Source organism: Thamnophis elegans, chromosome 6, assembly GCF_009769535.1.
Source record: "Thamnophis elegans isolate rThaEle1 chromosome 6, rThaEle1.pri, whole genome shotgun sequence".
NCBI classification, from domain to species: domain Eukaryota; kingdom Metazoa; phylum Chordata; class Lepidosauria; order Squamata; family Colubridae; genus Thamnophis; species Thamnophis elegans.
The window spans coordinates 2,307,656-2,335,586 of NC_045546.1; the positions used below are offsets into that span (position 1 = coordinate 2,307,656).

Here is a 27,931-nt window from a genome sequence, read left to right on the forward strand (position 1 = left end):
TCCTGATTTAACAACTGCAATTGAGCCCAAATTTTCTGTTCTTAAGCGAGACATTTGTGAAGTGAGCCTTGCCCCATGTTACAACCTTTCCTGCCACAGCTGTTAAGCCAATCAATGCAGTTGTTAAGTTAGTAGCACGGCCATTCAGTGAATCTGGCTTTCCCGTTGACACCACTGGTCGCATAATGGGATCATGTGACTCCAGGACACAGCAACGGTCATAAGTATGAGCCAATTGGCAAGCTCCTGAATTTTGATCACCCGACCCTGGGCATGCTGCAAAAGTCATAATGCTGAAAAGCGGTCATAAGTCAGTGCTGTTTGAATGGTCACTAAACGAACTGTTGTAAGTCGAGGACTACCCGTATTGTCTTATGTGTCGGTTGTGTGCTGAGTGTTGGATTTAAAAGGCAGGCATTGAAAACCTCTCCGCTGTTGGAGGAAGCTAAAATTTCTTTACAGATAATCCTCAACTTAAAACAGTTCACTTAATGACCGAAGTTACAGTGTCATGGGACAAAAATGTATTTATGACTGTTACTCACACTTGCAACGGTAGCAGTATCCCCTTCCTCCAAGTACTGATTGACATTTGGCATGTATGTATGACAGTTGCCATATCTTGGGGTCAAATGATTCCCATATATATGTTTGAAAGACAACACCTCTGTGTACTGTATTTTACTCCTAGATTGTCTCAAAATAGTCACACTGTGCACACTCTGACAATGTTGCACTCTCTCTCTCGCAGCTCTATGCCGAGAAGGTGGCCACCCGAGGACTGTGCGCCATCGCCCAAGCCGAATCCCTGCGGTACAAGCTTTTGGGAGGCCTTGCTGTGCGTAGGTGAGCATCGGGCCGAAACCTGATCCGAGCTTTCTGTTTCAATGGTCTTCATCTAGTAACGTATTTTTCGGAGTATAAGACGCACCAAGATTTTGAAGAGGCAATTTTTTTTAAAAAAAAAAGCTTTTGCACTCTGCGGACTTCCTGAAAACGGGCCTGTTTTTTTTTTTCCTTTCAAAAAACAAAAGACATGAATAGCCTTTAGGAGGCTTGTAGAGTGCTCCTGGGGGGTGCCCCCCCAACAAGCAAAAAACAGCCTGTTTTTCACAAAAACGTGCCTCCCCCCCCCCCAAAGGGCATGTATAGCCTTTAGGAGGCTTATAGAGTGCTCGAGGGGGGGGCGGCGGAATTGAGCAAATGGCCCGTTTCCCACTCATTTCTGCCCTCCCTCCCCAGCCCCCCAGGAGCACTAAGCCTCCTAAACGCTATGCAAAGTCATTTTGGTGAAGGGGGTGGGGTTTCTGTAGGGGGAAAAAAATGCTGTATTCAGTGTATAAGACGCACCCAGGTTTTCAGCCTCTTTGAGGGAAAGAGGTGTGTCTTATACTCCGAAAAATACAATAACTTTTTGTGCAGCTTCAAGCATGATGGACTTCGAATGCCCCCTTCTTCTCCCTTGGTCTTCAGCAAAGACTCTGCTGCGGTGCCCAGTGGACATCACAGTGGCTTCTTTTAAACGTTGTGTTGTTGTGTGCTTAAGGAGGAAGCCTGCCAACCTTCTTGGGGGTCTCATCGCTAAGGACGGAGCTGTTCTTGGACTCCCAAGAAATCCCTTCTGTGATGATACGATGACGAGTCAGAAGCGGCCTCCTCCAGCCCGGGCTCAGTGATACCGTGCCACGTTCTGTGGCCCTGTGTTGGTGGCTTTGGGCAAAGGAGGAGGAGGCCCACTCATTGGATGAACAAGAGGCATTTGTCTGAGAAGGGAAGCTCTTGAAAAGACTCTCTTGGCTTGCAGTGAAATTTAATTCATTGGTTTTTATTAATATTTTTGGGAAATGCAATTTAGACAATGCTAAACCAAATTCTCAGGATGCAGTGGCTCAGTGGCTAAGACACTCAGCTTGTCGATCAGAAAGGTCGCCAGTTTGGAGGCTCGAATCCCTAGCGCCCGTGTAATGGAGTGAGCTCCCGTGACTTGTCCCAGCTTCTGCCAACTTGGCAGTTCGAAAGCACGTAAAAAAATGCAAGTAGAAAAATAGGAACCGCCTTTGGTGGGAAGGGAACAGCGTTCCGTGCACCTTCGGCGTTGAGTTATGCCGGCCACATGACCACGGAGACGTCTTCGGACAGCGCTGGCTCTTCGGCTTTGGAACAGAGATGAGCACCGCCCCCTAGAGTCAGGAATGACTAGCACATATGTGCGAGGGAAACCTTTACCTTTTAAACTTAATTCTCCCTGGTCATGGTAGATGTGTAGAATGCCCTCTATCAGTGGGGCAAAATAACTATCACCCAGGTGTGACTTGTGGGGCTGAAAAACAGTCTATCCGAACAAATAATCCTATAATGGAGATTTTGCTGATTACATGGTTGCGACAAATGCACTAAAAATTTACACTTGCAACTTGGATGTGTTTGTGATCTTTCTGTTAAACTTTCAGGTTTTTACATTATTGATATTTTGCCTCTGCATTCCTTTTTGCTGAAATACAGTGTGAATAAACGCGCCCTGCATGATCGATTTTAAATTTTAGTCAATTACACTTAAAGAGCCTCCCGGCTTTTGTGCTTCTATATCTCAATAGTCCCAAGTTCTCACTGCTGTGTTCTATCCATGCGCAGGGCGTGTTACGGCGTCCTCCGTTTCATCATGGAAAGCGGCGCCAAGGGTTGCGAAGTGGTGGTGTCGGGCAAACTCCGGGGCCAGCGTGCCAAGTCCATGAAGTTTGTGGATGGGTTGATGATCCACAGCGGGGACCCCGTCAACTACTACGTGGACACTGCCGTGCGCCATGTCCTCCTCCGGCAGGGTAAGGCGAGGGAGGCCTCCGAGCAGCTCCGTCTAGCTCAGATTTTGGAAGCCCCCAGCCCCTTCTTTTCCCTTGTGGGCACTGCCCTGAGGAGCCTCTGCTCAGCTACTGCCGGGCAAACAACCCCAGGATTTGTTGAGTTCAAATCATGGAAGATGATATTATTACTACTATATAGTAGTTCTATGCTTACAACTAGACTTAGCAATACCTCTTAGGCTTATATACTGCTTCACGGCTTTCCAGCCCTCTGTAAGCGGTTGATGGAGTCAGCCTATTGCCCCCTTGCCCCCAACAATCTGGGTCCTCATTTTTCCTTCCTTCCTTGCTCCCTCGCTTCCTTCCTTCCTTCCTCTCGTAAGTGGTTTACAGAGTCAACCTATTGCCCCCAACAATCTCATTTTTTTCCTTCTTCCTTCCTTCCTTCCTTCCTTCCTTCCTTCCTTCCTTCCTTCCTTCCTTCCTTCCTTCCTTCCTTCCTTCCTTCCTTCCTTCCTCTTTAAGGGGTTTACAGAGTCAACCTATTGCCCCCAACAATCTGGGTCCTCATTCTCCCTTCCTCCCTTTCTAAGCGGTTTACAGAGTCAGCCTCTTGCCCCCAATAATCTGGGTCCTCCTTTGCCAACCTCGGAAGGACGGAAAGCTGAGTCAACCTGGAGATGGTCAGGATCGAACTGCAGGCAGTGGGCAGAGTTTCCTTGCAATGCCGCATTCTCATCACTGCCGCTATCACGGTTCACACATTTGAGCCCAAAATTTCTGTTGCTAAGCAAGACAGTTAAATGAAACCCCCCCCCCCGCCCAATCTTACGATCTTTCTTCTCTCGGTTGAAACTTTGATTTTGGGTTTTACCGATTAGATAGATCGGTTGTTATAGACACAGCTAGTTAATACGATCGTGTAAAAGTAAAAAGGTGAGAAGTTTGTGCCTTATTCTACTGCTCCAAAGAAAGTTGGAAGAAAAAAAAAGTTGCCTTTTTTCTTCCTTTCCTCCCTTTTTCCTCCCCTACTTTTCTTACTATTTACTTCTGTATTTCCTTTTTATGCTCTACCAGCCGATAACCCGGCGTCGCCCGAGTATTTATTTATAGGGGGGAAATGTCCGGACCGAATGTAATTTCTAATGTTGGATTCTCCCCCTTGTCTCCACAAGGAGTTCTGTGAAGCCGTTACCATGGCAATTCCACTGCGCTGTACAGTAGAAGCCATTATATGGCAGTATAGTAGACGTCGTTTTATGGCTGTACAGTAGAATCCGTTTTACGGCACAACAGGCTGTATCTTAACAGAACACACACATCGAGGGGTGTTAGGGGTGTCTTACCCCCACAGTATTTTTTTCCAGAGAATAAGTCATCTGTGTACCAAGTTTGGTTGAAATTGCTCGAGGCGTTCCAGAGTTATGCTGGAACACACGCACACGGAAACACACACACACAGGTTGTTATTATAAACTGATAAAATTATTTACAAAAAAAGAGTTTCATCAAGGGAGGTGCCCCTGTGAAGGAAGGGCCCATTGCACGGCGGAGTGAGGGGGGCAGCCTCCTCCCTTGCAGTTGGCCTCTTCCCTCCACAACCTTTGGGGTTCATCCCCCGTCGTCCTGAACTTGCAGGGCCAAACAGTCCTGCCCCAAGGCCTCACCTTTTCCTGTCTGCTCGCAGGTGTGCTGGGTATTAAGGTGAAGATCATGTTGCCCTGGGATCCCAGTGGGAAGATTGGGCCCAAGAAGCCTCTGCCGGATCACGTCAGCATCGTGGAGCCCAAAGAAGAGATCCTGCCCACCACCCCCATCTCGGAGCAGAAGGGCACCAAGCCGGAGCAGCCGCCGATGCCCCAGCCTGTGCCCACGGCGTAAGAGGTCAGAGCCTGAGAAGGGTGAACCGAAAAGGAACCTGGGGGGGATGCTCTCTTGCTGACATTTCACGACCCAACCATGTAATATCATCAGTGCTAGAAGCGGGAAAGGAGGAGGAGGAGGACTGTGGAGTCTCTGAGCTTGCTTGTTTTCTTGCACACGTTTCATGACCCAACTGGGTGACCTCATCAGTGCTAATAAGGGAGTGGGGTTTGCAGAGAGGAGGAGGAGGACGGGGGGGGGGGGTCCTTGGTCTCTCTGAGTTTGGTGGTTTTTCGTATAGACGTTTCATGACCCAACTAGGTAACCTCATCAGAAGGGAGTGGGGTTTGAGGAGGAGGGCTGTGCACTGAGGTCCTTGGTGCTCTCTGAGGTTGGCTGCTTTCTTGCAGGCGTTTCATGACCCAGTTAGGCAACATCATCAGTGCTAGAAAGGAGCGGGGTTTTTGCTCTCTACGAACAAGCTACCTGAATGTGAAGAGAGCAAATCCCGCTCCCTTTTTTGAGTGAAGATGTTCCCTAGTTGAAACATCTGCAAGGAAACGGCCCAGCTCAGAAAGCACCAATAGCAATAGCAGTTAGACTTATATACCGCTTCATAGGGCTTTCAGCCCTCTCTAAGCGGTTTACAGAGTCAGCATATTGCCCCCAACAACAATCCGGGTCCTCATTTTACCCACCTCGGAAGGATGGAAGGCTGAGTCAACCCTGAGCCGGTGAGATTTGAACCGCCGAACTAGCAGTCAGCTGAAGTGGCCTGCAGTACTGCACTCTACCCACTGCGCCACCTCGGCTCACCAAGGACCCCACAGTCGTCACCCTCCTCTTTTTCTTCCTCCTCCTCCTCCCTTCTTTCCCCCCTCCTCTCCTCTATAAACCCCACTCTCTTCTAACACTGAAGATGTTTCCTAGTTGGGTCATGAAACAAGAAAACCACCAACCTCAGAGAGCACCAAGGACCCCACAGTTCAACCCTGAACCTATAGAGTGTCTCTTCTATAGGCATAAGCCCCTCTTTCCATTGGCAGATAAAAGACCCGATTTATATTGTTACGGGTCTTTGTTACCCCAGAACCTGGCTTGAAATTAGCGTTGGTGGTTTTAGCATCGATATTCGTTGACTGGCTTCTGAGCCCATATTAATGGGTAGATTTGCTATTCACAAAGGGTCAATTTATTATTATTATTATAATTCTCCAACCTGGTGGTCTTTTTTTGTGTGGTTCCCATCAGTACCCCCACCAGGAGCTCTTGAGGGTACCAGTTTAGGAGGTAGCAAGTTACAGGGGTGTTACTGGCTGCAGGTCGTTCCGAAAGAATTAAAACAATTTGTATTTCTGGAAGAATAAAAATAGGTCTTTCTTCCCTCCCCAAGATTTCTTTTTACTCCCTGATACATATTTTTTTTCTCTTTTCCTTGCAGGTTTTTGATTTGAAACCTTGGAAGTTCTATTAAAAAAAAAAACATCTCTTAATAAAAAATTTAAAAGCCAACAAGAAATGTTCTTTCTTTTTTACCGGTTCTCAGAGCTTATCCATCAAAAACCTAGTTTTAATTCTTCCCAAATCAAATTGTTCTCTCAATTATGGTAGGTTACGGTAAGGATTCCCCTCGCACATCTGTGCCAGTCGTTCCCAACTCTAGGGGGCAGTGCTAATCTCCGTTTCAAAGCCAAAGAGCCAGCGCTGTCCGAAGACGTCTCCGTGGTCATGTGGCCAGCATGACTCAATGCCAAAGGTGCATGGAACGCTGTTCCCTTCCCACCAAAGATGGTTCCTGTTTTTCCACATGCATTTTTTACGTGCTTTCGAACTGCTAGGTTGGCAGAAGCTGGGACAAGTAACAGGAGCTCACTCTGTTACGCGGCGCTGGGGATTCAAACCGCCAAACTGCCAAGCTTCCTGATCGACAAGCTCAGTGTCTTAGCCCGAGCCACCACATCCCCTCAATTGTGATCCCTTAGCCCAATTAAATAATGCTTTTTCACAGATCAAATCTTCAACTTACAAGCCAAAATTTAATTACCAAAGTTACAATTGGTTTATGAATATTTTTTTCATAATTCTGACCATTGGCAGCATCCCAATAGTCACATGATTAAAATTCAGATGCTCGGCAACGGATTCAGATTTATGACGGTTTCCGTGCCCCCAGATCACGTGATCCCCCCTTTGCGACGACCTGACGAGGCAAGGGAGTGGGGAAGCCAATTCGTTTAACCACCGTGTTACTAGCTTAACAACCACAGTGATTCACTTAACGGGCAAGAAATGTTAAAAACGGGGCCAAATTCACTTCAAAACGATTTTGCTTAGCAAAGGAAGCTTTGGGCTCTGTTGTGGTTGTAAGTCAAGGACTACCTGTAAATTGTCTTTGCATTCTGGAATTGGATAACGTGGAGCAGTGGAGAAGGATGGGTTGTCCAGCAGATGGGAGGTGGACTAATTTTAGGGGCCCTCTGAGGACCCACAACCACAATGACAGCAATGGCTAACAGCCACATAACTGCACAAACTCCTCCCCCCTTATTTACCTGCTTCCACCTGATGCACGGGGGGGGGGGGTTGTTTCCTATCCCCTTTGTGTATAGGAGCCCCTTCTGCCGTTTTTTCTCTCCACCTTGCAAAGGTAGCCCAGGGCCAAGAGGGTTGACTGACCCCCCATCCCACCCCCTTGAATTTCCATAGCTGCTGGTAGAACTTGAACTCGGGTTTTGAGCCCTTTTGCAACCTCAGCAATTTTAGTGGACTTCAGCTTGTCGGCTGGGGAATTCTGGGATTTAAAAATCCACATTCAGACTAGGGAATTCTGGGAGTTAAAAGTCCATCTCCCGGCAAGGGAATTCTGGGAGTTAAAAGTCCATGTCCTGACTTGGGAATTATGGGAGTTGAAGTCCATCTTCCGGCAAGGGAATTCTGGGAGTTAAAAGTCCATCATCTGACTTGGGAATTATGGGAGTTGAAGTCCATCTCCTGGCAAGGGAATTCTGGGAGTTAAAAGTCCATCTCCCGGCAAGGGAATTCTGGGAGTTGGAAGTCCATCTCCCGGCAAGGGAATTCTGGGAGTTGAAGTCCATCTCCCGGCAAGAGAATTCTGGGAGTTAAAAGTCCATCTCCTGGCAAGGGAATTCTGGGAGTTGAAGTCCACCTGTCTCAAAAGTGGCCAAAATTAAGGTATGCTGGTCTACAGCATTCCCCTTTCCCAGCCCAGCCAGATTTATTCACAGCACAGGCCTATCTTTCCATTTGGGAGCGATATCCATTTCATTCTTTTTCAATGCTCTGAAAAGGTTAGGGGTGGGGTGAATTTTCCATTACCTTCCAAAGCTGTTGCTACATGCCCCCCCCCCTTTCAGAGTACCATCAAGACAGCAATTCACTGAAAAATATTTTATTGCAAAAATTGTACAACAAAGTTGTGCGCGGTGAGTAACGAGAGATGTGAATCACAACGTGGCTTAATTCACCCAGCCACCCCCTGAACCCCTGATAGCACCTCCTTACGCGCCCTGCAGGTGTGTGTGTGTGTTGGATCTCCCCCCACCAAAGACCATCTTGTTGTACCTCCTTGGAGAGGCTGATCACACATGCAGCATGGGAAAGGCATGAACTTAGAAAAGAGAGAAGGGTGCGTGTGTCTATTTTTCTGTTTAACCAGTCTGGCCCTTTAAATTTAGTCACCTACTTAATCTTGCAAAATTTAAATTTTCAAAATTTACCCTTGTGCAGGACTGCTACAAAATGTGAATTAGTGCTCATAGCTTGGCGCGGGCACATTGCGCTAAGAAACCGAAGTTTACTCTGCTCTGCAAATATATCTGTTGAATTGCTTACTTTAACCTGGTTAAGGCACGTTCTGGGTACATCACCATTGGTAGAACGAATATGCATTCAACTGTGGGAATATTCAGTTTATCTCCAAAAAGTCTGCACATTTACCTTTCAGATTTAACCCAGGCCCTCATTTCCTAACTCCTGCATTATTTTACTATACCCGTAGTACAGCTTCTCCATCCATCTTCTCTCCCTAATCTCATACCCTCGATGGGTTTGCAAATACCATTATCCCCCCCCAGTCACGTGAAGGCTTGGGAGGATTATGATCCAAAGTACTGAGAAAACACAAAGCTACGTCCAAACGCCCATCAAACCATCCCTTCCCCAATGCCGGAGTGGAAAACATCCATTTAGTTTTAAAACCACCATTTTTTTCTTCTTGGAAATACATCCCCGGGGTTTTGACTTGGCTCCCCTCGAGGGCTAAAACCGTCAGGACTCGCTGTTCCGTTTCATAAAACTGAAAATGCAAATACTCTCACTCAGTAAGGACTTTAAATATTTATGTCTATATGTGCCTAGATAGCCTCGAAAGTCGGGGGAGCCAAGCCAAATGTTTTTAAAATGGATTAAAATACCCTGTTTCCCCCGAAAATGCGACCTCCAAAATTAAGTCCTAGCTCTGGGATCGCAAACCTATTACGGCAAGTGTGCCAGAGGCAGCTGGTCGTCGCGGGCACTGGAGTGCCAGTAAATGGCCCCAAAACAGGCCGATTTCCAACCGTACATAGTTTACTGTCAATATCAACAATTTTCTTATCTTTTTCTGATCTTTGTCTTCAATTTTTAGAACTCTATCCTCAACTTTCAGCGTTGTTTGATAAGTATCCTCAATTTTCGGGCCAAAAGCAGCTTAAAAAAATGGGCTGAAAACAGCCTGAGATAAAAAACTGAAAACTTCCCAGCTGCATCTCCCACTTGTAACCTTCCAAGCAAAAATCAATGCAGGTGATTGGATTTGCTTAACAGCCAAAGAGGTTATAAAATCAAGGAGAGACTCACTTTGCAACCGGCTCGCTCAGCCCCTGGGGGTCCTAAGCGGAGGAGTACCAACCACCTTCTCAATAACGCACAAGATGCCTTTCCTTGTCTTTCCCATGCTTACAATCTCACAACCCCAAATTTAGCCCTCTTGTTTTGTAATTTAAACTCTTGTGCCGTTAATTTTAGGAAGATCCCGGAAACATGTAGAGCAGTGATTCTCAACCTTGGCTACTTGAAGATGTCTGGACTTCAACTTCCAGAATTCCCCAGCCAGGGAATTCTGGGAGTTGAAGTCCAGACATCTTCAAGTGGCCAAGGTTGAGAAACACTGATGTAGAGAATACTTTTCCTGAAAGGAATCACATGAATTACACACACACACACCTCTTCCTAAATCTCAAACTGCATTTCAGTTTCCAGGGCAGATAAAACCACAGGTGGTCATCGACTTACAACAGTTCCATTTAGTGACCGTTTGAAGTTGGGGGGGGGAATGACTTACAATTGTGTTTTGCATTTATGACTGCCACAGCGCGCGCGCGCGCACCCCCTCCATGGTCACGTGATCAAAATTCACGTGATCAAAATATGACGGTCACGATGCCCCGGGCGGGACCTCCTGATTTCACTAAGATTCACTTAACAACCATGTCACTAACATTAACAGCAGCAGGGATTCACTTAACAACTCTGGCAAGAAAAGTCGTAACACGGGGCCAACAGCTGTCTTGCTTAACAACAGGCACTTTGGTGTAAGTCGAGAACTACCTGTATCAACCAAATACTGGGGTTCAAAAGGGTTGCTGGAGAATTAGGCCCTTGTCCTTCTCACCATCTTTTCATGACCCCCCCAAATTTAACGCGTCGAAGGTTAGAGGAGTGAGCACCGGCTTTTTTTTAAAAAGGCACCTATTTTATCTCATTTTTTAAAAAAGATAAAATAAAAATCGAAGAGACCTGCGCAAACCCGGCATGCAAACTACAATTCGTCGCGCATTTTGTCTCCTTTGGGCTTCACCAGCCGGCCGATAAACAGGACGGAGTTGGTCTTATTGTCCTTGACCAGGAAAAGGAAGGGGTGGTCGACGTAGAAGAGCTTGGGGTTCCGGATTTCCTCGCGGCTGTAGAGGTCGGTGTCGAAGGGGTTGCCGTCCGTATCGAGCTCGAAGGCGGCCGCGTGGAAGACGTTGGAGAGGTAGAGGTCCTTCTTGCCAGAGATCTTGGATAGGTCAGCTTTGTTCTTATCCATGGCTTCGGTTAAGCCGAGATCGGACAGGTGTTTCTGGACAGGGAGAGAGAGAAAGACATTTATTTTCCCCTGCTCAAGGATTGGCTGGACTTCTGTGATGTCACGTCACCGACCGTTCGGTAGTCCTCAACTTAACAACCGCAACTGACCCCAAAGTTGTTGGGTGCTTCTCCATCACTGGAGGTTTTAAAGATGAGACTGGAGAGCCATTGGTCTGCAACGGGTAGAGGGCAGTTATGGCGAACCTTTTCAGCACCAAGCGCCCAAACCAGAAGGCATGTGCATGCGTGTGCATTTGCGCACATCGGAAACCTAAAGCCTGGAGCGCAAATGCCTGTTTTTCAGGCCCAAACCCTGTTTTTTGGCTGTTTTTCAGTCTAAAACCCCCCTTTTTTTTAACTTTTTCATGCCCAAACCCTGTTTTTTGGCTGTTTTTCAGGCCCAAACCCTGTTTTTTGGCTGTTTTTCAGTCTAAAACCCTGTTTTTTTTACTTTTTCAGGCCCAAACCCTGTTTTTTGGCTGTTTTTCAGGCCCAAACCCTGTTTTTTGGCTGTTTTTCAGTCTAAAACCCTGTTTTTTGACTGTTTTTCAGGCCCAAACCCTGTTTTTTGGCTGTTTTTCAGTCCAAAACCCTGTTTTTTGACTTTTTCAGGCCCAAACCCTGTTTTCTGGCTGTAAAAACAGTCTAAATCCCTGTTTTTTGCTTTTTTTCAAGCCCAAACCCTGTTTTTTGGCTGTTTTTCAGTCTAAAACCCTGTTTTTCAGCCCCCAACCCTGTTTTTTGGCTCTTTTTCAGGCCAAAACCCTGGTTTTTGGCTGTTTTTTTCAGTCTAAAACCCTGGTTTTTGGCTGTTTTCAGTCTAAAACCCTGGTTTTTGGCTGTTTTTCAGTCTAAAACCCTGTTTTTTGGCTGTTTTTCAGGCCCAAACCCTGTTTTTTGACTGCTTTTCAGGCCCAAACCCTGTTTCTGGCTGTTTTTCAGGCCCAAACCCTGTTTTTTGACTGCTTTTCAGGCCCAAACCCTGTTTCTGGCTGTTTTTCAGGCCCAAACCCTGTTTTTTGGCTGTTTTTCAGTCTAAAATCTTGTTTTTTTACTTTTTCAGGCCCAAACCCTGTTTTTTAGGCCCAAACCCTGTTTCTGGCTGTTTTTCAGGCCCAAACCCTGTTTGGGGGCTGTTTTTCAATCTAAAACCCTGTTTTTTGCCTTTTTTTCAGGCCGATGTGCGCGCTGGAAATTAGAAGAGCAGCTGGTGCCCACAGAGGCCACCCGTGCGATGGGTTTGCCATCAGGATTATAGGGTCTTCTGTTCAAGCAGGAGGGTCAGACTAGATGACCTCCAAGGTCCTTTCCAGCTTTGTTACTCTGTGGTTGGAAACCCAGCGAAGCAGCCCTTGCAATCGAAAGGCAGAACTTTGCAGTCCACAACTTATAGTGGCAAAGGAGTTCCAACTGGTTAATTGTCACTGTTAGGAAGTTTCTCCTTAATTCCAAGTTGCTTCTCTCCTTCATTAGTTTCCATCCATTGTTTCTTGTCCTGCCTTAAGGGGGCTTTGGAGAATAGCTTGACTCCCTCTTCTTTGGGGCAACCCCTGAGATATTGGAAGGCTGCTATCATGTCTCCCCTGGTCCTTCTTTTCATTAAACTAGACACACCCAGTTCCTGCAACCGTTCTTCATATGTTTTAGTCTCCAGTCCCCTAATCCTCTTCGTTGCTTTTCTGCAGACACGTCCGTTAAAAAACCATCTTCCTTGTAATGCACCGGTTCCCTGCAGCTTCCTCGCTTTGGGATGAACCAAAATTCGGCCGTAATTAAAAATCTCCCCCCCCCCCCCCAAACACCACTTGCCGTGTCTGGAATTCCTTCCGTGCCATAAAAATGGCTCTGACTCCACAAAACTGCCCCAAAGAGGAGGGAGTCAAATTATTCCCCAAAGCATCTGAAGGCAGAAAAAGCAATGGGTGGAAACTAATCAGGGAGAGAAGCAACCTGGAACGGAGGAGGGACTTCCTGACAGCGAGGACAATTAGCCAGTGGAACATGCTCCCCACCAGAAATTGTGGGTGTTCCATCAATGGAGGTTTTTAAGAAGAGACTGGACAGTTGCTTCTCTGAAATGATATATAGTGTCTCCTACTTGAGCAGAGGGCTGGGCTAGATGACCTCCAGGGTCCCTTCCAACTCTCTTGTTGTGCCTACTGGACAGCCGAGGATGCTCACCTGAATGTCGTGGCTGACCTCCAGGCTGATCTTGGGCAAGGAGATAGCCACGGAGCGCTGCTTCATCTTGCCCAGCCAAATCCGCAGCTGTTCCTGGGTGAGCATCTTCTCTATCCGTTCCAAGGGCTCCACATGGTCCGGCATGATGATGATGAGGCTGGAGAGCTTGTGGGCCAGCGGCATCTCCACGATCTGCAGCTTCTCCGCCTCGTCCTGGTAGTATTTGTAGAGCCCTGCAGGGAATCGGAATCAGTGGGCTGGTCAGAAAGAGGGCAGGAGAGGGGCAAGGAAGGGGATCAGAGACCCGGAGGCTGAAACGAAGGCAGGACAAGAAGCAATGGGTGGAAACTCATTCTTATCTTCTTCTCTCCTTCCTCCCTCCCTTCTCTCCTCCCTTCGCTCCCTCCTTCCACCCTCCCTTCTCTCCTTCCTTCCCATCTTCCTTCTCTCCTTTCTTCCTACCCTCCCACCTTCCTTCCTTCCAATATCTCAGGGGTTGCCCCAAAGAAGAGGGAGTCAAGCTATTCTCCAAGGCACCTGCAGGCAGGGCAAAAAGCAATGGGTGGAAACTCATCCTTATCTTCTTCTCTCCTTCCTCCCTCCCTCCCTTCTCTCCTCCCGTCTCTCCTTCCTTCCCTCTCTCCTTGTTTCCTTCCACCCTCCCTTCTCTCCTTCCTTCCCATCTTCCTTCCTTCCAATATCTCAGGGGTTGCCCCAAAGAAGAAGGAGTCAAGCTATTCTCCAAAGCACCTGAGGGCAGGACAAGAAGCAATGGGTGGAAACTCATCCTTATCTTCTCCTCTCCCTCCTCCCTCTCTTCTCTCCTCCTGTCTCTCCTTCCTTCGCTCCTTCCTTCCCTCCCTCCTTCCACCCTCCCTTCTCTCCTTCCTTCCCATCTTCCTTCTCTCCTTCCTTCCTACCCTCCCACCTTCCTTCCTTCCAATATCTCAGGGGCTGCCCCAAAGAAGAGGGAGTCAAGCTATTCTCCAAGGCACCTGAGGGCAGAACAAGAAGCAATGGGTGGAAACTCATCCTTATCTTCTCCTCTCCTTCCTCCCTGCCTCCCTTCTCTCCTCCCGTCTCTCCTTCCTTCCCACCCTCCTTGTTTCCTTCCACCCTCCCTTCTCTCCTTCCTTCCCATCTTCCTTCCTTCCAATATTTCTGAGGTTGCCCCAAAGAAGAGGGAGTCAAGCTATTCTCCAAAGCACCTGAAGGCAGGACAAGAAGGAATGGGTGGAAACCAATCAAGGAGAGATTAGCTTGACCCTTTCTTCTTTGGGGCAACCCCTGAGATATTGGAGAGAAGGAAGGTGGGAGAGAAGGAAGGTGGGAAGGAAGGAGAGAAGGAAGGATCTCTTCCTTGATTAGCTTCCACCTATTGCTTCTTGTTCTACCCTCCGGTGCTTTGGAGAATAGCTTGACCCCTTCTTCTTTGTGGCAACCCCTGAGATATTGGAAGGAAAGTTCTCTAAAGCCCATGAAGGCAGAACAAGAAGCAATGGATTCAACTTATCAAGGAGAGAAGCAACTTGGAATTAAGGGGAAACTTCTTACGGTGACAATTAACCAGCGGAACAGCTTGCCACCAGAAGTTGTGGGTGCTCCAACACTTGGGGGTGTTTAAGAAGAGATTGGACCACCATTTCTCTGGAATTGTGAAGGGCAACTATTTTTTACAACCTAGGCCCCTTTAAGATTCGTGGACTTCAACTCCAAGAGATCCTCAGCCAGCATGGCTGGCTGGAGAATTCTGGGAGTTGAAGTCCACTTGTCTAAAAGGCTCCATGTTTGCAGATCCCTGGAATAAGCCAAGGGACAAATAAACACAAATTAAATGCAAGTACTGTCTCCGCAGTAGGGGGGCCGCATGTCAGCTCCACAGGCCCGGAGCTGTCATTCAGGCGGGGGGGAAGCTGTGGGAGCTGCCAGATGGGGGCCTTCCCTTTCACCGCTTGGTGAGTTAAATCTTGCAAGAGATTTGCTTGCAACGTATTTAACACAATATCTGATTATTTAAAGTCACTTTTTAAATTATTCGACATCATTTTCTGATTCAACTCCCTTACCCGTACGATGCATCATGGGAATGCCGACTGTGTAGGAGCGCGTCACCATGAAGCCGCGGTTGTCCACCATCTTGTGATGGAACTTCTCATCCCAGTGCGCTAAAACAAAAAGAACAGCCGCGAATTTTAAAAAATGCAACGAGCGGTGCGGTGTCCTAGAGGTGGCGCTCACGCCTCACGATCAGGAGGCTGTGAGTTCAATCCTAGGTAGAGGCAAGCATTTTTCTCTCTCTCTCTCTCTGGGCTACACGGGGAGAATATTATCTGCCGAACAAAACTCTGGCGTGGCAACTGGAAAGGCACCCGGCCAGTAAAATAATGCTAGCTTCATTCGTCGCCCAGACTCCACCCCGCAAGGGATTATGGGGTCGCTAATGAAAAAAAGTGTACAAAACAGGTTAAGTTTAGATCAGGGTTTTCCAACCTCGGCCCCTTTAAGACGGGTGGACTTCAACTCCCAGAATTCCCCAGGCAGCCATGGCTGCCTGGGGAATTCTGGGAGTTGAAGTCCACCCGTCTTAAAGGGGCCAAGGTTGGAAAACCTTGTTCCAGATGCGTTCCTAAGGATCCAATGAACCGTCCGATTCATTTTTTAAGAGATCATCAAGTAGGCACAACAACAAGCCTTCAAAAGAAGACAGGATGGCAGCCACCATCTCCATCTTGACCTTCTGCTCCGTCTACCGATACCCCGCCACCATGTTCCCCCCTCTGCTTCAAAGCCCCCCCCATCACCGCGGACTCACGTTTGAAGAACATGGCGTTGACGATCAAGGCCCCATCCGTCTTCTGGACGTCTTTGGTGACTTCGGGCAGCTTGCCATCCGTGGTCTGGGCTGCCCATTCGTTGATGGACTTGAGGGCGCTACGCTTATCCCGGAAGTTGATCTTCGAATGCTCGTAGTTGTAGTGCTTCTTGCTATTCTGCACAAAGTCCTCCGCGAAGCTGATGGAGCTGGGCCCGTAGAGGCGGCTCCCCAGTTTCCAGGTGACGTTCCGGGCCGTGGCGTTGCTGACGTCCGTCAGGAATTCGGAGAGTCCGCTGTGGATGTCGTCGTCGTTGAGCTTGCTGGCGCTAAGTAGGGCCTTGGCTTGGGAGGCGGTGGTGTCCTTGCCCCCGAGGGACACCAAGCCCAGCGAAGACGCCACCACCACGGGGGACACCAAGATGTTCTCCAAGGTCTTGTCCTTGGCCATCACCTGGTAGAGGTTGAAGGCCAGGATGGCGCTGCGGTCGGCCAACGTGGCGGCCTTCTCGCTCAGATTCTTCTCCTTCGCGGCGGCTTTCTTCTCGCTTTTCTTCTTGTCGTCAGAGGGCACCGCCGTGGCGAGGGCGCAGAGCGCGAGGAGGTGGATCAACCAGGTGGAATCCATGACAGCAGAGGGCAGTCACGAGCTACGAGGAAGCAAGATCCGTCGGTCAGAATGGGTGGAAGGCTGAGTCGTCCTTGAGCCCGTCAGGATCGAACTCCTGGCAGTCGGCAGAATTAGTCTGCAACACAGCTCACGACCACAATGGAGCCCAAAATTTATGTTGAGAAATTTATTAAGTGAATTTTGCCCCGTTTTACGTCTTTTCTTGCCGCATTCGATAAGCGAATCACGGCGGTTGTTAAATTGGCAAGTCCCCCACTTAACAACATTTCATTTAGTGACCATTCAAAATGATGCACTGAAAAAAGTGACTTATGACCTTTTCACACTTATGACCCTTTTTTCACACTTACAACCCCACCGTCTCGCAATCCAAACTCAGACGCTCGGCAGCTGACTCGTACTTATGACGGTCGCAGTGCCCCGGGGTGGTGGTAGGGTAGCATGATCCCCTTTTGCGACCGCCTGACAAGCAACATCCATGGGGAAGCTGGATTCACTTAACAACTAGGTTACTGACTTATAAACAGCAGTGATTCACTTAGCAACCGCTGCAAGAAAGGTCGTAAAATGGAGCAAAATTACTTTAACAACCAATTTTGGGGTCAAGTGTGTTCGAAAATACAAATATAAGGGCATCTCGATTTAAGATCCGTTCCTTTGTGATTATTGAGTGTTACGACAGGCACCCCCACCTCACAAATGACCCCCCCCATCCCCAAAATGATTGCATTTCGGGCACCTGGCTTACAGCTTTTTATAGCCTTCCAACCTCACAACCACAATTCATGACGTTTTGCTGAAAATTTTATTTCTATTTTCCAACAAAAATTACCATTGCGGACGTCGTCTTTGCTTAACGATTCCCCAATTTTTTTTATTTTTGTAAAATCAGGTCAGCCACATGGTGACCCATTTAACAACCAGCACGACTTACACCCTAGTTCTGGGTTCAATCACTGTCATAAGTCAAGGACTAATTATATGTCAAAATGTTACAACACCGACTGTGCTCAAATCCGGAGTAACTTATTTAATATGAAATTTATTTGGCGTCTCCTGAAGAGCTACTTTTCTGCAATTTTAATTCAAGCAATTTATCATGCAAATATAAGGCGGAATTCGAAGACAGATGTTGAGTAAATTTAATGCATCATAAAGTTAATAAATTGCTTTTTGCAAAGACCGTATTCCCAAAATACGGTGGTAGGCAATCCAGGTTTTTCCCTAGCTCCTAGGACTTTCAGTCAGCACTTCCTGGCTGTGAAGGATGGATGCTGTAGTCCCCAAACATCTGGAACTGCCTGGCTGTAAAAACCCTGTAAAGTCAAAATTACAGATGCTAGTAGCTCTGGCTAGAGTGTGTTTCCCTGATACGCCACTAGGTGGCATCTAAGATTACACTACTACAGTTTGGTCTTTTGCAGAATTTAAGAATTTGATTAAAGATTTAGCTGGAATCACAATATTTTCCTCACTTCCCGGCCACACACCCACTTGGTTTACAACTTGGAGTGCAAGGTAGTAACTTTGGAGCAGTGATGCAAGGAAGCAACAGCTCAGAAAACAGTAGCAACTAAATGGTGCAAAAGCAGAGAAGGCCACATGCCAGTGGCAAAGTACATGTCAGTTTCAATGCTTGGTACTTCCGCTTGAAAAGGGGAAGACATTTCCCCCCCCTCCAAACTTCCATGTTCAAGAGCTGATATACAATAGGTGGACCAATAATCCACCAGGAAAATTAGACCAGAAATCATCTAATTCCAACAGATTTGCAAAATAAAAATGTTTCATTTCCATTAAGACCAAATCAGCAAGGTTTTTCTCCTTTTTTAATAATAATAATCAGCCCCAAAAGCTGTTAATCTCACCAAAGATTACATAATAATAATAACAACAACAGGTTAGGATTCAAGCTGTTGAGCTACCAACCAGCTCCAAAGGTTGTGAATCTCACCAAAGATTAACCTAATAATAATAACAAGAACAACAAGAACAACCTGGCCCTCGAAACTACATGGCTATGGATGAAGTATGTGACAGTGATGCCCATTGTCATCGGGGCACTTGGCACCATGTCCAAGAATTTTACAAGACACATCCACAAATTGCAGCTTTCTGCAACAAAACCACCGGAACTGCAAAAAACTACGCTACTCGGGACATCTTATATTCTAAGAAGGTCCTTGGTTGATACCTAGGACGCTGGCAGCAAACTGTATCAACCATTAGCACCAGTCAATGGTATTTGTGATGCATTTTTGAATGTTCAGTTGGCTGAGTTTCATGTTTAATGAATAAAGTATATAAATAATAATAAATAATAACAATAATAATAATTTAAGAAGGTCCTTGATTGATACCTAGGACGCTGGCAGCAAACCGTATCAATCATTAGCACCAGTCAATGGTACTTGTGACACATATTTAAATGTTCATTTGACTGAGTTTCATGTTTAATGAATAAAGTAAATAATGTGTGTGTGTGTGTGTGTATAGCTGGATAGATAATAATAATATATGTGTTTTTAGATAGATAGATATATAGAGTAAGATCTAGATAAATATAGATATATATTGCAAAATTGCGAGACGGAAAGGGAGCAAAAGAGAGAAGAGAAAGAATGAAGCATCTTCAGTGGAAATTACAGTTAGTCCTCAACTTACGACCATTCATTTAGTGACCGTTCAAAGTTACAACAGCACTGAAAAAAAGAGACTTATGACCGTTTTCTCTAGTTACGACCTTTTCAGCATCCCCCTGGTTAAGTGCTCAAAATTCAGACACTTGGCAACCCGACTCAGATTTATGACGGTTGCAGCGTCCCAGGGTCGTGGGATCCGCATTTGCGACCTGACGAGCAAAATCAACGGGGGGAGCCAGAGTCACTTAACGACCGTGTCCCTAACCTATCAACTTCAGTGATTCGCTGAACATCCGTGGCAAGAAATGTTGTAAAACTCAACTCAACCTAAATTTTGGGCTCAAAATTGGTGGTTGCAAGTCGAGCGTTACCTGTGTTTATGACCGTCGGAAATGGTCACGTGATTCCCCCTTTTGTGACCTTCGGAGGAGCAAAACCAATGGGGAAGAGCCGGATTCCCTTAACAACCGTGTTCCTAACTTAACAACGGCAGTGATTCCCTTAACGACGGTGGCCAGAAAAGTCACAAAGCGGGGCAAAAGATACTTAACAACCACCTGGCATAGCAATGGAAATTCTGGGCTCAATTGTGATCGTTAAGTCGAGGATTGCCATGTATAATTTTAACTATCCCTGCAAACGTGATGCCCCCCCCCCCCCAATTTTTCCTTGCAGTGCCATCTGAGCAGCTGCCAAGGCCTCCAGGGCTGGCACAGGCGGGCACCATGCCAAGGGAGAAGATTAAGGCGAATTCCTTGCATAAAAAGGGGCATTGCTGAGTCAGAGAATAACAGAGAAAAGATGGAATTGCGTTCCTCCCCCAGGCTACCCCCCCGTGCCCCCCCACAGGCTCCAAACAGCCTTGCCCCCACAATAAACCAATTCAGCTGCCAGCACAGGGTTCAAATTTCAATTTTATGCATCGTCGGTCATTCAAGCTGGTCGGGCAAATTTAAAAAGAAAACAAATGAGCCAGACTTTATAGAAAGGCTTTCTATAAATAAGTCCACCTTCGAACAAAGCCTCCCTTTGTTAAATCAGGAGCGGTCAGAAGGGAAAGGCACGCAGACTGGTTACAGGCAGTCCTCGGCTTACGACCCAGCATTGTGCCCAGAATTCCCCCTTGCTAAGCGAGACAGTTGAGGGAATTTCGCCTCCCTTTTCATCACAACTGTTCAATGAATCACTTGTTAAGTTAGCCGCACAGCTGTGGAGCGAAATCTGGGTTCCCTGCTGAATCTGCTGATCAGATGGTCGCAAGAGGAGGATCGGGTGATCCTGGGACACCGCAGCCGTCGTAACTATGAGTCAGCTGCCAAGAATCTGAATTGGGGCAACGTCACCACTGCAATGGTCGTAAGGGTGGAAAACGGTCGTAAGTCGCTTTCTTTTCCGGTGCCGTTGTTAACTTTGGTTACTAAAGGGACTGTTGTAAGTCGAGGACTATCTTGACTCAGTTGTGGAGTGTCTGAATTTTGATCATGCGACGCTGGCTACAGTCGCTAAGTGTGAAAAAGCCATGTCACTTTCCCCAGGGCTTGCTGTAACTTTGGTCATTAAATGAATGGTCGTAAGTTGAGGACTACCTGTAATTTCCACTGAGGATGCTTCATTCTTTCTCTTCTCTCTTTCGCTCCCTTCCTTCCGTCTCGCACACAACCTAAGCTGTAAGTCAAGGACTGCGTGCATTGGTTGGTTCCTGAATCCAAACAGCTGGATTGGTAACGCAGATGTGGCGCAACACTATTTTTATTGCTATAAACACAACACTTTTGTTGTGGAGCAAAAACTTATCTTGCAAATCCACTCCACGCCTTCCTCACTACCGTTATAAAGGACTTGTGACTTTACCTGGGATCAGAATTTTGCAGTGGCTGTGTGCAATAACCCCCACCCACCCCCATATTTTGGCTTAATAAAGCAATTATTATTTTTTTCTCATCGTTGGCTTCTTTTAAGAACTGTGGATTTCAACTCCCAGAATGCCCCCCCAGGCTGCCCTGATTGACAAATAGACAGCATTTGCAAAGTCTTTGACGTGTTTTTCCCCCAAAATAAAAATTGTATTGTATTGTATTGTATTTTATTATTTGTATGCCGTCCTTCTCCGGGAGGACTTAGGGTGGCAAACAATTCAGGGGGGGGGGGGAAAGGGGAACATAAAGGGCAAAATACAAATAATAAAAGTAAGCAACAGTCACACAACCATACATGTCGAGAGGGGAGGGAACTCATCACCCCCAGGCCTGCCGGCACAGCCAGGTTTTGACGGCTTTTTGGAAGGCCTGGAGAGAGGTGAGGGTCCGAATCCCTGCGGGGAGTTCGTTCCAAAGGGCCGGAGCTGCCACAGAGAAGGCCCTCCCCCGGGTAATAGCCAGGTGGCATTGGCTGGTAGATGGCACCCGGAGGAGGCCGACCCTGTGAGATCTAATGGGTCTGTGGGAGGTAATTGGCAGCAGGCGGTCTCTCAAGTACCCAGATCATATGATATTTGCTTCTGGTTTTCGGCAAAAGCGGTCCCATACTGAAACAATGGGTTTGGCTTAACGACCGCCACAAGAAAGGTTGTAAAAAAAGAAACATCCGGATACGTGATGTCTGGCTTTATGACCGTATAATTTATGCTTTTATCACTGTAAGTCAAGGACTAGCTAGCTGTAACCTGAACAAGAGGAAAAGCATCTGTAGCATGCTCTTACCTGTTCAGGAAAGCTTTTGAAATTCTTTCACTGGGCGTGATAAGTGCTCAGCTACAGAACCTTCCTGGAATTAACAGAATAACAGCGTTGGAAGGGACCTTGGAGGTCTTCTAGCCCAGCCCCCTGCTCAAGCAGGAGACCCTATCTCATTCCCATGAAAATGGGCCTCCCAATTTATTCTTTAAAAACTTCCAGTGTTGGCGCACCCACAACTTCTGGTTGGCAAGCTGTTCCACTGGTTAATTGTTCTCACCGTTAGGAAATTTCTCCTCGTTTCCACGTTGCTTCTCCCCTTGGTTAGTTTCCATCCATTGCTTCTTGTCCTACCTTCCAGGGGGCTTTGGAGAATGTGGGAACACCCCCCCTTTCCCTTCCTTCTCTTCTTTGTGGCATTCACTTTTTATTTGCATGGCAATTAATTGTAATTAGTTGCATTCAGACAGAGTTACAGCTTCTCCTGCAGAAACTTCATGAAGAAAAGGTACCAATGACTTTGAAATTTAAGAGAAATTCCTTAAAAAAAATAGCAAGCTTTGGATCTTGGTGGAATGTGGAATTTTTGGATAAAGGGACTGTGGAATTAGCAGTTGGGATGCTGAAGGGGGTTACCCTCGAGGCAGCTGGAGACTTGCACAGCCCCACAAAGGCATCCATGCGCAAAAATGTTTTTCTTTGCAAAATCTGCTTTCTCCAATCGGCCAATTTCCTTCCTTCCTTCCTTCCTTCCCAATGGAGGTTTTAAAGAAGAGATTAGACAACCATTTGTCCGGAATGATATAGGGTCTCCTGCTTGAGTAGGGGGTTGGGCTAGAAGATCTTCCAACTCTGTTATTCTGCTTTCCTTCCTTCCTTCCTTCCTTCCTTCCTTCCTTCCTTCCTTCCTTATCACTGGAGGTTTTAAAGAAGAGATTAGACAACCGTTTCTCCGGAATGATATAGGGTCTCCTGCCTGAGCAGGGGGTTGGGCTAGAAGACCTCCAAGGTCCCTTCCCAACTCTCTATTCATTCAAGGTTTGCATTTTTTCCCCAACATGGTCTTTCATCTTAACTTAATATAAACCGTCGGTACATTTGTTGAAAGTTTTTCCAGACTTCTGTTATTTGGTGGGTCATGCCTAGGCACGGGGTTGGACTAGAAGACCTCCAAGGTCCCTTCCAACTCTGTGTTATTCTGTGCTATTCTATTTACAGGGAAGAAAAATCTGGATTAAAACTTTTAATGGTTGACCCTCTGCCTTTAGGACAATTTCAATCGTCAAAATGGGATGCCATCCATTAAAAAACCCACCAGATTAGAAAAATATCACTTTTGGGGAAATATTTCTCCACCGGATTTCCCCGCCGTCCAACCAGGATGTTTTTTTTAAAAAAAATACAGGTAGTCCTCAATTTACAACCATTGATTGAGTGACCACTTGAAGTTATAACGGGCTCCATCAATGCTGAAGCATCGCTTTGCAGAAAAGGAGAGAAAAAAAACTTCTGGCGATTTAGGCTGCAACATGGCTGCAGATGTTCCAAGCCGCACCAGTGGGGCTCCCACCCACACGCCTGCACACCACCACCCCCGCCGTGCCACGTAGGCAAGGCCCAGCCTGGGAAAGCTTTGAGACAAAGCGCATAATTATCATACAAGCTGTCTGGCAGGAAGAGGATGTTGAAGAGAAATCAAAGCCAAAACTCCCGGATTTTTTTATTCCCCTTTTTCTATTTCTGCACCCACCAAATTCAATTGCAAATTAAAAGTCTTCAGGCTGTTCTGCTTATTTCAGCAAAAACGCAGCCGGGCCGGAGAGGAATCTCAGAACGAATTTTCAAGAAATAATCTTTGTTTCTACTTCTGCAGAGTGGGAAGGCTTCCCGTGTTTTTCTTCCCAACTTTGAAGGCTAGAAACTTGCCTTAAAAATCAAAATATCCAGAGTTAAAACTTTTTCTTTCTTTTTTCTCTTTCTTTCTCTCTCCAACTTCCTTCCCATTTTCTCATATTCTTTCTTCCTTCTCAAATTTCTGCCCATCTATCCATTCATCCTCCTTCCTTCCATCATTCTATCTTCCTTCCTTCCTATCTTCTTCCTTCCTTCCCATTCTTTCTCCCATTCTTCCTTTCCAAATTTCTGTCCATCTATCCATCCATCCTCCTCCCTTCCATTTGTTCATCTTTTTATCTTCCTTCCTTCCTATCTTCTTCTCCTTCCTTCCTTTTCTTTCTCCCATTCTTCCTTCCTTCTCAAATTTCTGTCCATCTATCCATCCATCCATCCATCCATCTCCCTTCCATTTCTGTCCATCTTTCTATCTTCCTTCCTATCGTCTTCTCCTTCCTCCCTTCCCATTCTATTCTCAAATTTCTTCCTTCTCAAATTTCTGTCCATCTATTCATCCATCCTCCTTCCTTCCATTTCTGTCCATCTTTCTATCTTCCTTCCTTCCTATCTTCTTCTTCTCCTTCCTTCCTTTCTTCCCATTCTCTCTCCTATTCTCCCTCCCTTCCATCCCTCCATCCTTTCCTTCTTTCTAAAATGTATTGGCTGACCATCTTAATATATAAACTCTTGACAGCTTACCGTTAGATCCAAGTTAAAACCCAAAAGTTAAAATCAAACATTAAAACCAAAGACAGGGAGGGAATCTTTTATTATACAATCAATCAACTTCCATCCTTAGCCAGATTTTGGATTGCAAACAAGATTCCGGTTTAGCAAAATGGTTTACAAGCAAGCCAGTATTAAGTGTGGCATTTTTTTGAACTGGTTAACCCGTTTTAAATGTTCCTTATTTCTCCTGACGACCTCTAACCTTTTCTACTCTTTTCTTTGTCTAAGGCAAAAAAAAAAAGGAGATTAAGTTTGCTATTTAAACAGCCTGCAGGATTAAAATTCACCCTTTTCCCATTTTTAAAAGACATCCTGCTAAAACTGCATTATATATTTCACACCCAATGAATGAAAAGCTATTAGCAAAAATAGGAATAAACCCCAGGCCCGTTTAAAACTTTTAGCAAAACCCTTCCAGAACCAAAGAATCACTAAAACCACCAACTTATCTGTTTCTTTTCTAATTTTAATTCATGAATAAAATTCCACCTTCTATCCATTCTGCGCGATTTAGGCATCCTCACCGTTAGTTTCTATCTATGTCAGAACCTGTCAAACTTCATTTTCTGGATTCTTGGATGTCAGGAGAGTCTTTGCCCTTTTTGCAGAGAGCAAAATTAAAAATAAAACTCCAGGCCAGCCTCGGGAGCTAAATTAAGCTTAGCCTGGCCTGCTGCAAAAGATTCTAAATCAAAACAACCAATCCTGGTTTAATAAGAGTCAGAAATACAACATTTCGAGTCCGCACTTCCCATCTTTGCTTTTCCCAAATATGTTCCTTTTGGAATAAGCTCCAATCCCAGCCTGAATCCAGGATCAGGGTTTCTAAACCCACTTCCTAGCTACGATGGAACAAGCAGGCGTTAAGAGGGAAAACAATCCTGGTTTATGAGTAAACTAGCCTTCCTCCTCCTGGCCTATCCAGCTGAATTAAAGCCTTAATAAATGACATTTGTGCAAGGGGTTGACCTCCTGCTTCCTTTTATAATTAAGCGTAAAGGAAAATCCAGGAACAAGCAAAAGGGAAAAACAAACAATCCTGGTTTATTACAGAGACTAGCCCTCTTCCACCTGCTTATCCAGCTGAATTAAAGTCTTAATAAATGCCATTTATGCATGTTATCCTTCAGCCTAAAGAAATGGCTTGATTTGGGGGGTTGATGCAAGAAGCAGAGCCAGAAAAAAAAAGTTTTCTGCTCCTTGCTCCAATAGGTCGTGTGAATGCAGTTCATTTCAACCCGGATTTCCCCCCTCTTCTGCATTCTCCAGCCCCCTCCCCTAAAAGAAACGGTACATCGCCCCCCCCCCTGCAGGTACTTCAGCCAAAAGCCTCCCCCTCCCATCATGAATGCAAAGGCTCAGCGCATCTCGACCGTCTGGATCGCCTTTCTCTTTCTGGATCGCGCGCAAGAGTGGGGGGGGGGAGCGCGGGGGGGTCCCATTCTCGCCCAGGCAATCGCTCTTCGCCCCCTTCCCCTCCTGCCAGGAGCAGGACCCGCCCAGCCCCGGTGATCCCACCCGCCGGATCCCCAGCCGATCCCGGGGATCCTGCAAGTCAAATTCCTGCGCGCTTTCCCCAGTTTGCGCGCCAGAGTCTGCAAGGCCGGCGCTTTTGGGGTGCAAGGGCTAATCTGGGGGTCCAGAGACCACCATCCCCTTCTCCCCCGGTGAAATCCCAGCCCTTTCCCCCTCCCCGCGTCCATGGCTGGAAAGGAGGCGCCAGGGGAAGGGGCTCTCGGGTCCACGTGTCGTGTGAACGCAGCCCGCGAACGGGAAGCGGGTCAAGAGCGCTTTTGCCGGGCCGGGGACCTGGGAAGGGAGGTGGAAGCCCCTCGCTCGAGGCCCATTGCAGGGAGGGGTCCCCTTTCCCCATTGCGCCCAGTTAGAAGGGGATGGTGGGGCATGGTAGGCACGGGTCGGGAGGGGATGATGGGATAAGGCATGCAAGGGCTGGGAGGGGATGACGGGACATGCCATGCACGGGTCGAGAGGGGATGATGGGACATGCCATGCACAGGCTGGGAGGGGATGATGGGACATGCCATGCACAGGCTGGGAGGGGAGGGGATAAGCCATGCCTGGGCTGGGAGGGGATGATGGGACACGCCATACACTAGCTGGGAGGGGATGATGGGACACATGCACGGGCTGAGAGGGAATGATGGGCTATATTATGCACGGGCTGGAAGGGGGAGGATAAGATACCCCCATGCATTGGGAGGGGATGATGGGATAAGCCATGCATTGGGAGGGGATGATGGGATAAGCCATGCATTGGGAGGGGATGATGGGACATTGCCCGGGCTGAGAGGGAATGATGGGCTATATTATGCACGGGCTGGAAGGGGGAGGACAGGACACACCATGCATTGGGAGGGGATGATGGGATAAGCCATGCATTGGGAGGGGATGATGGGATAAGCCATGCATTGGGAGGGGATGATGGGACATTGCACGGGCTGAGGGAATGATGGGCTATATTATGCACGGGCTGGAAGGGGGAGGACAGGACACACCATGCATTGGGAGGGGATGATGGGATAAACCATGCATTGGGAGGGGATGATGGGATAAGCCATGCATTGGGAGGGGATGATGGGACATTGCCCGGGCTGAGAGGGAATGATGGGCTATATTATGCACGGGCTGGAAGGGGGAGGACAGGACACACCATGCACTGGGAGGGGATGATGGGATAAGCCATGCATTGGGAGGGGATGATGGGACACACCGTGTGCGAGCTGGGAGAGGAGAATGGGAGAAGCCACGCATGGGGAGCGGATGATGGGCTATACACCATGCACGGGCTGGCCCAGGACAATGGGACAGACGTTGGGAGGGGATGATGGCACATGCCTTGCACGGGTTGGGGACAATGGGACCTACCATGCAAAAGTCAGAAGAGGATGATGGGACATCCCCCCCCCAGTATGCATAGAGACCCCACTATGCGCCCCTATGCCGGAGGGGGCTGGGGGGCTTTGACTCAAGGGCGCTGGGAGCTGCAAGGCGGCTTCGCTTCGGCCCCCCCGGAGCCCCCCTGCAACTTCCAAAAGAAACCCCCCCCCCCAAAAAAAAACCCTCCTCCCCCCCCGGACCCAGCGCCCCCCAGCGCCCCCGCCCTCCCCCTCCCCCTCCTCACCTGGGTCCTTGCAAGGGAGGCGCTCCGCACTGGCGTTCCTGGGGCCGAGGCGCCGCCGGGCCAAGGGGGCTTTATAAGGGGGCGCCGAGAAACTTCTGGAAAGAGGTCGGGAGGGGGAGGGCAGGACGTCTCCTCTTGCAAGGCCAGCCCCTCCCCCTCTCCCCGCCTCGGCGGGGTCCTAACGCCGCTCGGGTTGCAGCCGCCGCCGCCGCCGCGATCTGCTCCGCTTTGCGACCGTCGCTGCCTCCTCTCTTTGCCAGCCGCCGCTGCAGGGGTTTTAGTTAGTTCTATTCTATTCAATTCTATTTTCTGTTCTATTGTTCTATACTTATTTTATTCTTCTATTCTATATTGCTATTGTATATTCCTATTCTATTCTAATTCCATATTCTATTTTATTCTATTCTATTCTTCTATTCTAATATTCTATTCCATATTC

The 27,931-nt window shown here is 47.4% G+C and overlaps 2 protein-coding genes and 1 non-coding gene across 3 annotated transcripts; 2 read left to right on the forward strand and 1 right to left on the reverse strand.

The window, feature by feature from the left end:
• Positions 1-736: 736 nt before the first annotated feature.
• On the forward strand, positions 737-4,684 carry RPS3 (ribosomal protein S3). The gene is made up of 3 exons (XM_032220322.1): positions 737-846; positions 2,632-2,819; positions 4,486-4,684. The coding sequence occupies exons 2-3, from the start codon at positions 2,660-2,662 to the stop codon at positions 4,677-4,679; spliced, it is 354 nt and encodes a 117-aa protein (XP_032076213.1). The 5' UTR covers positions 737-846; positions 2,632-2,659; the 3' UTR covers positions 4,680-4,684.
• Positions 1,619-1,772, forward strand: LOC116510844. Its single transcript, XR_004255680.1, has one exon. It is a non-coding gene; the product is annotated as a small nucleolar RNA SNORD15 (small nucleolar RNA).
• Positions 4,685-10,401: 5,717 nt separating the features above from the next.
• On the reverse strand, positions 10,402-27,628 carry SERPINH1 (serpin family H member 1). The gene is made up of 5 exons (XM_032219746.1): positions 27,493-27,628; positions 15,784-16,433; positions 15,038-15,136; positions 12,972-13,204; positions 10,402-10,782 (listed from the first exon to the last, which is right to left on the reverse strand). Exons 2-5 carry the CDS (start codon positions 16,409-16,411, stop codon positions 10,480-10,482), a joined length of 1,263 nt encoding a protein of 420 aa, XP_032075637.1. The 5' UTR covers positions 16,412-16,433; positions 27,493-27,628; the 3' UTR covers positions 10,402-10,479.
• Positions 27,629-27,931: the final 303 nt, after the last annotated feature.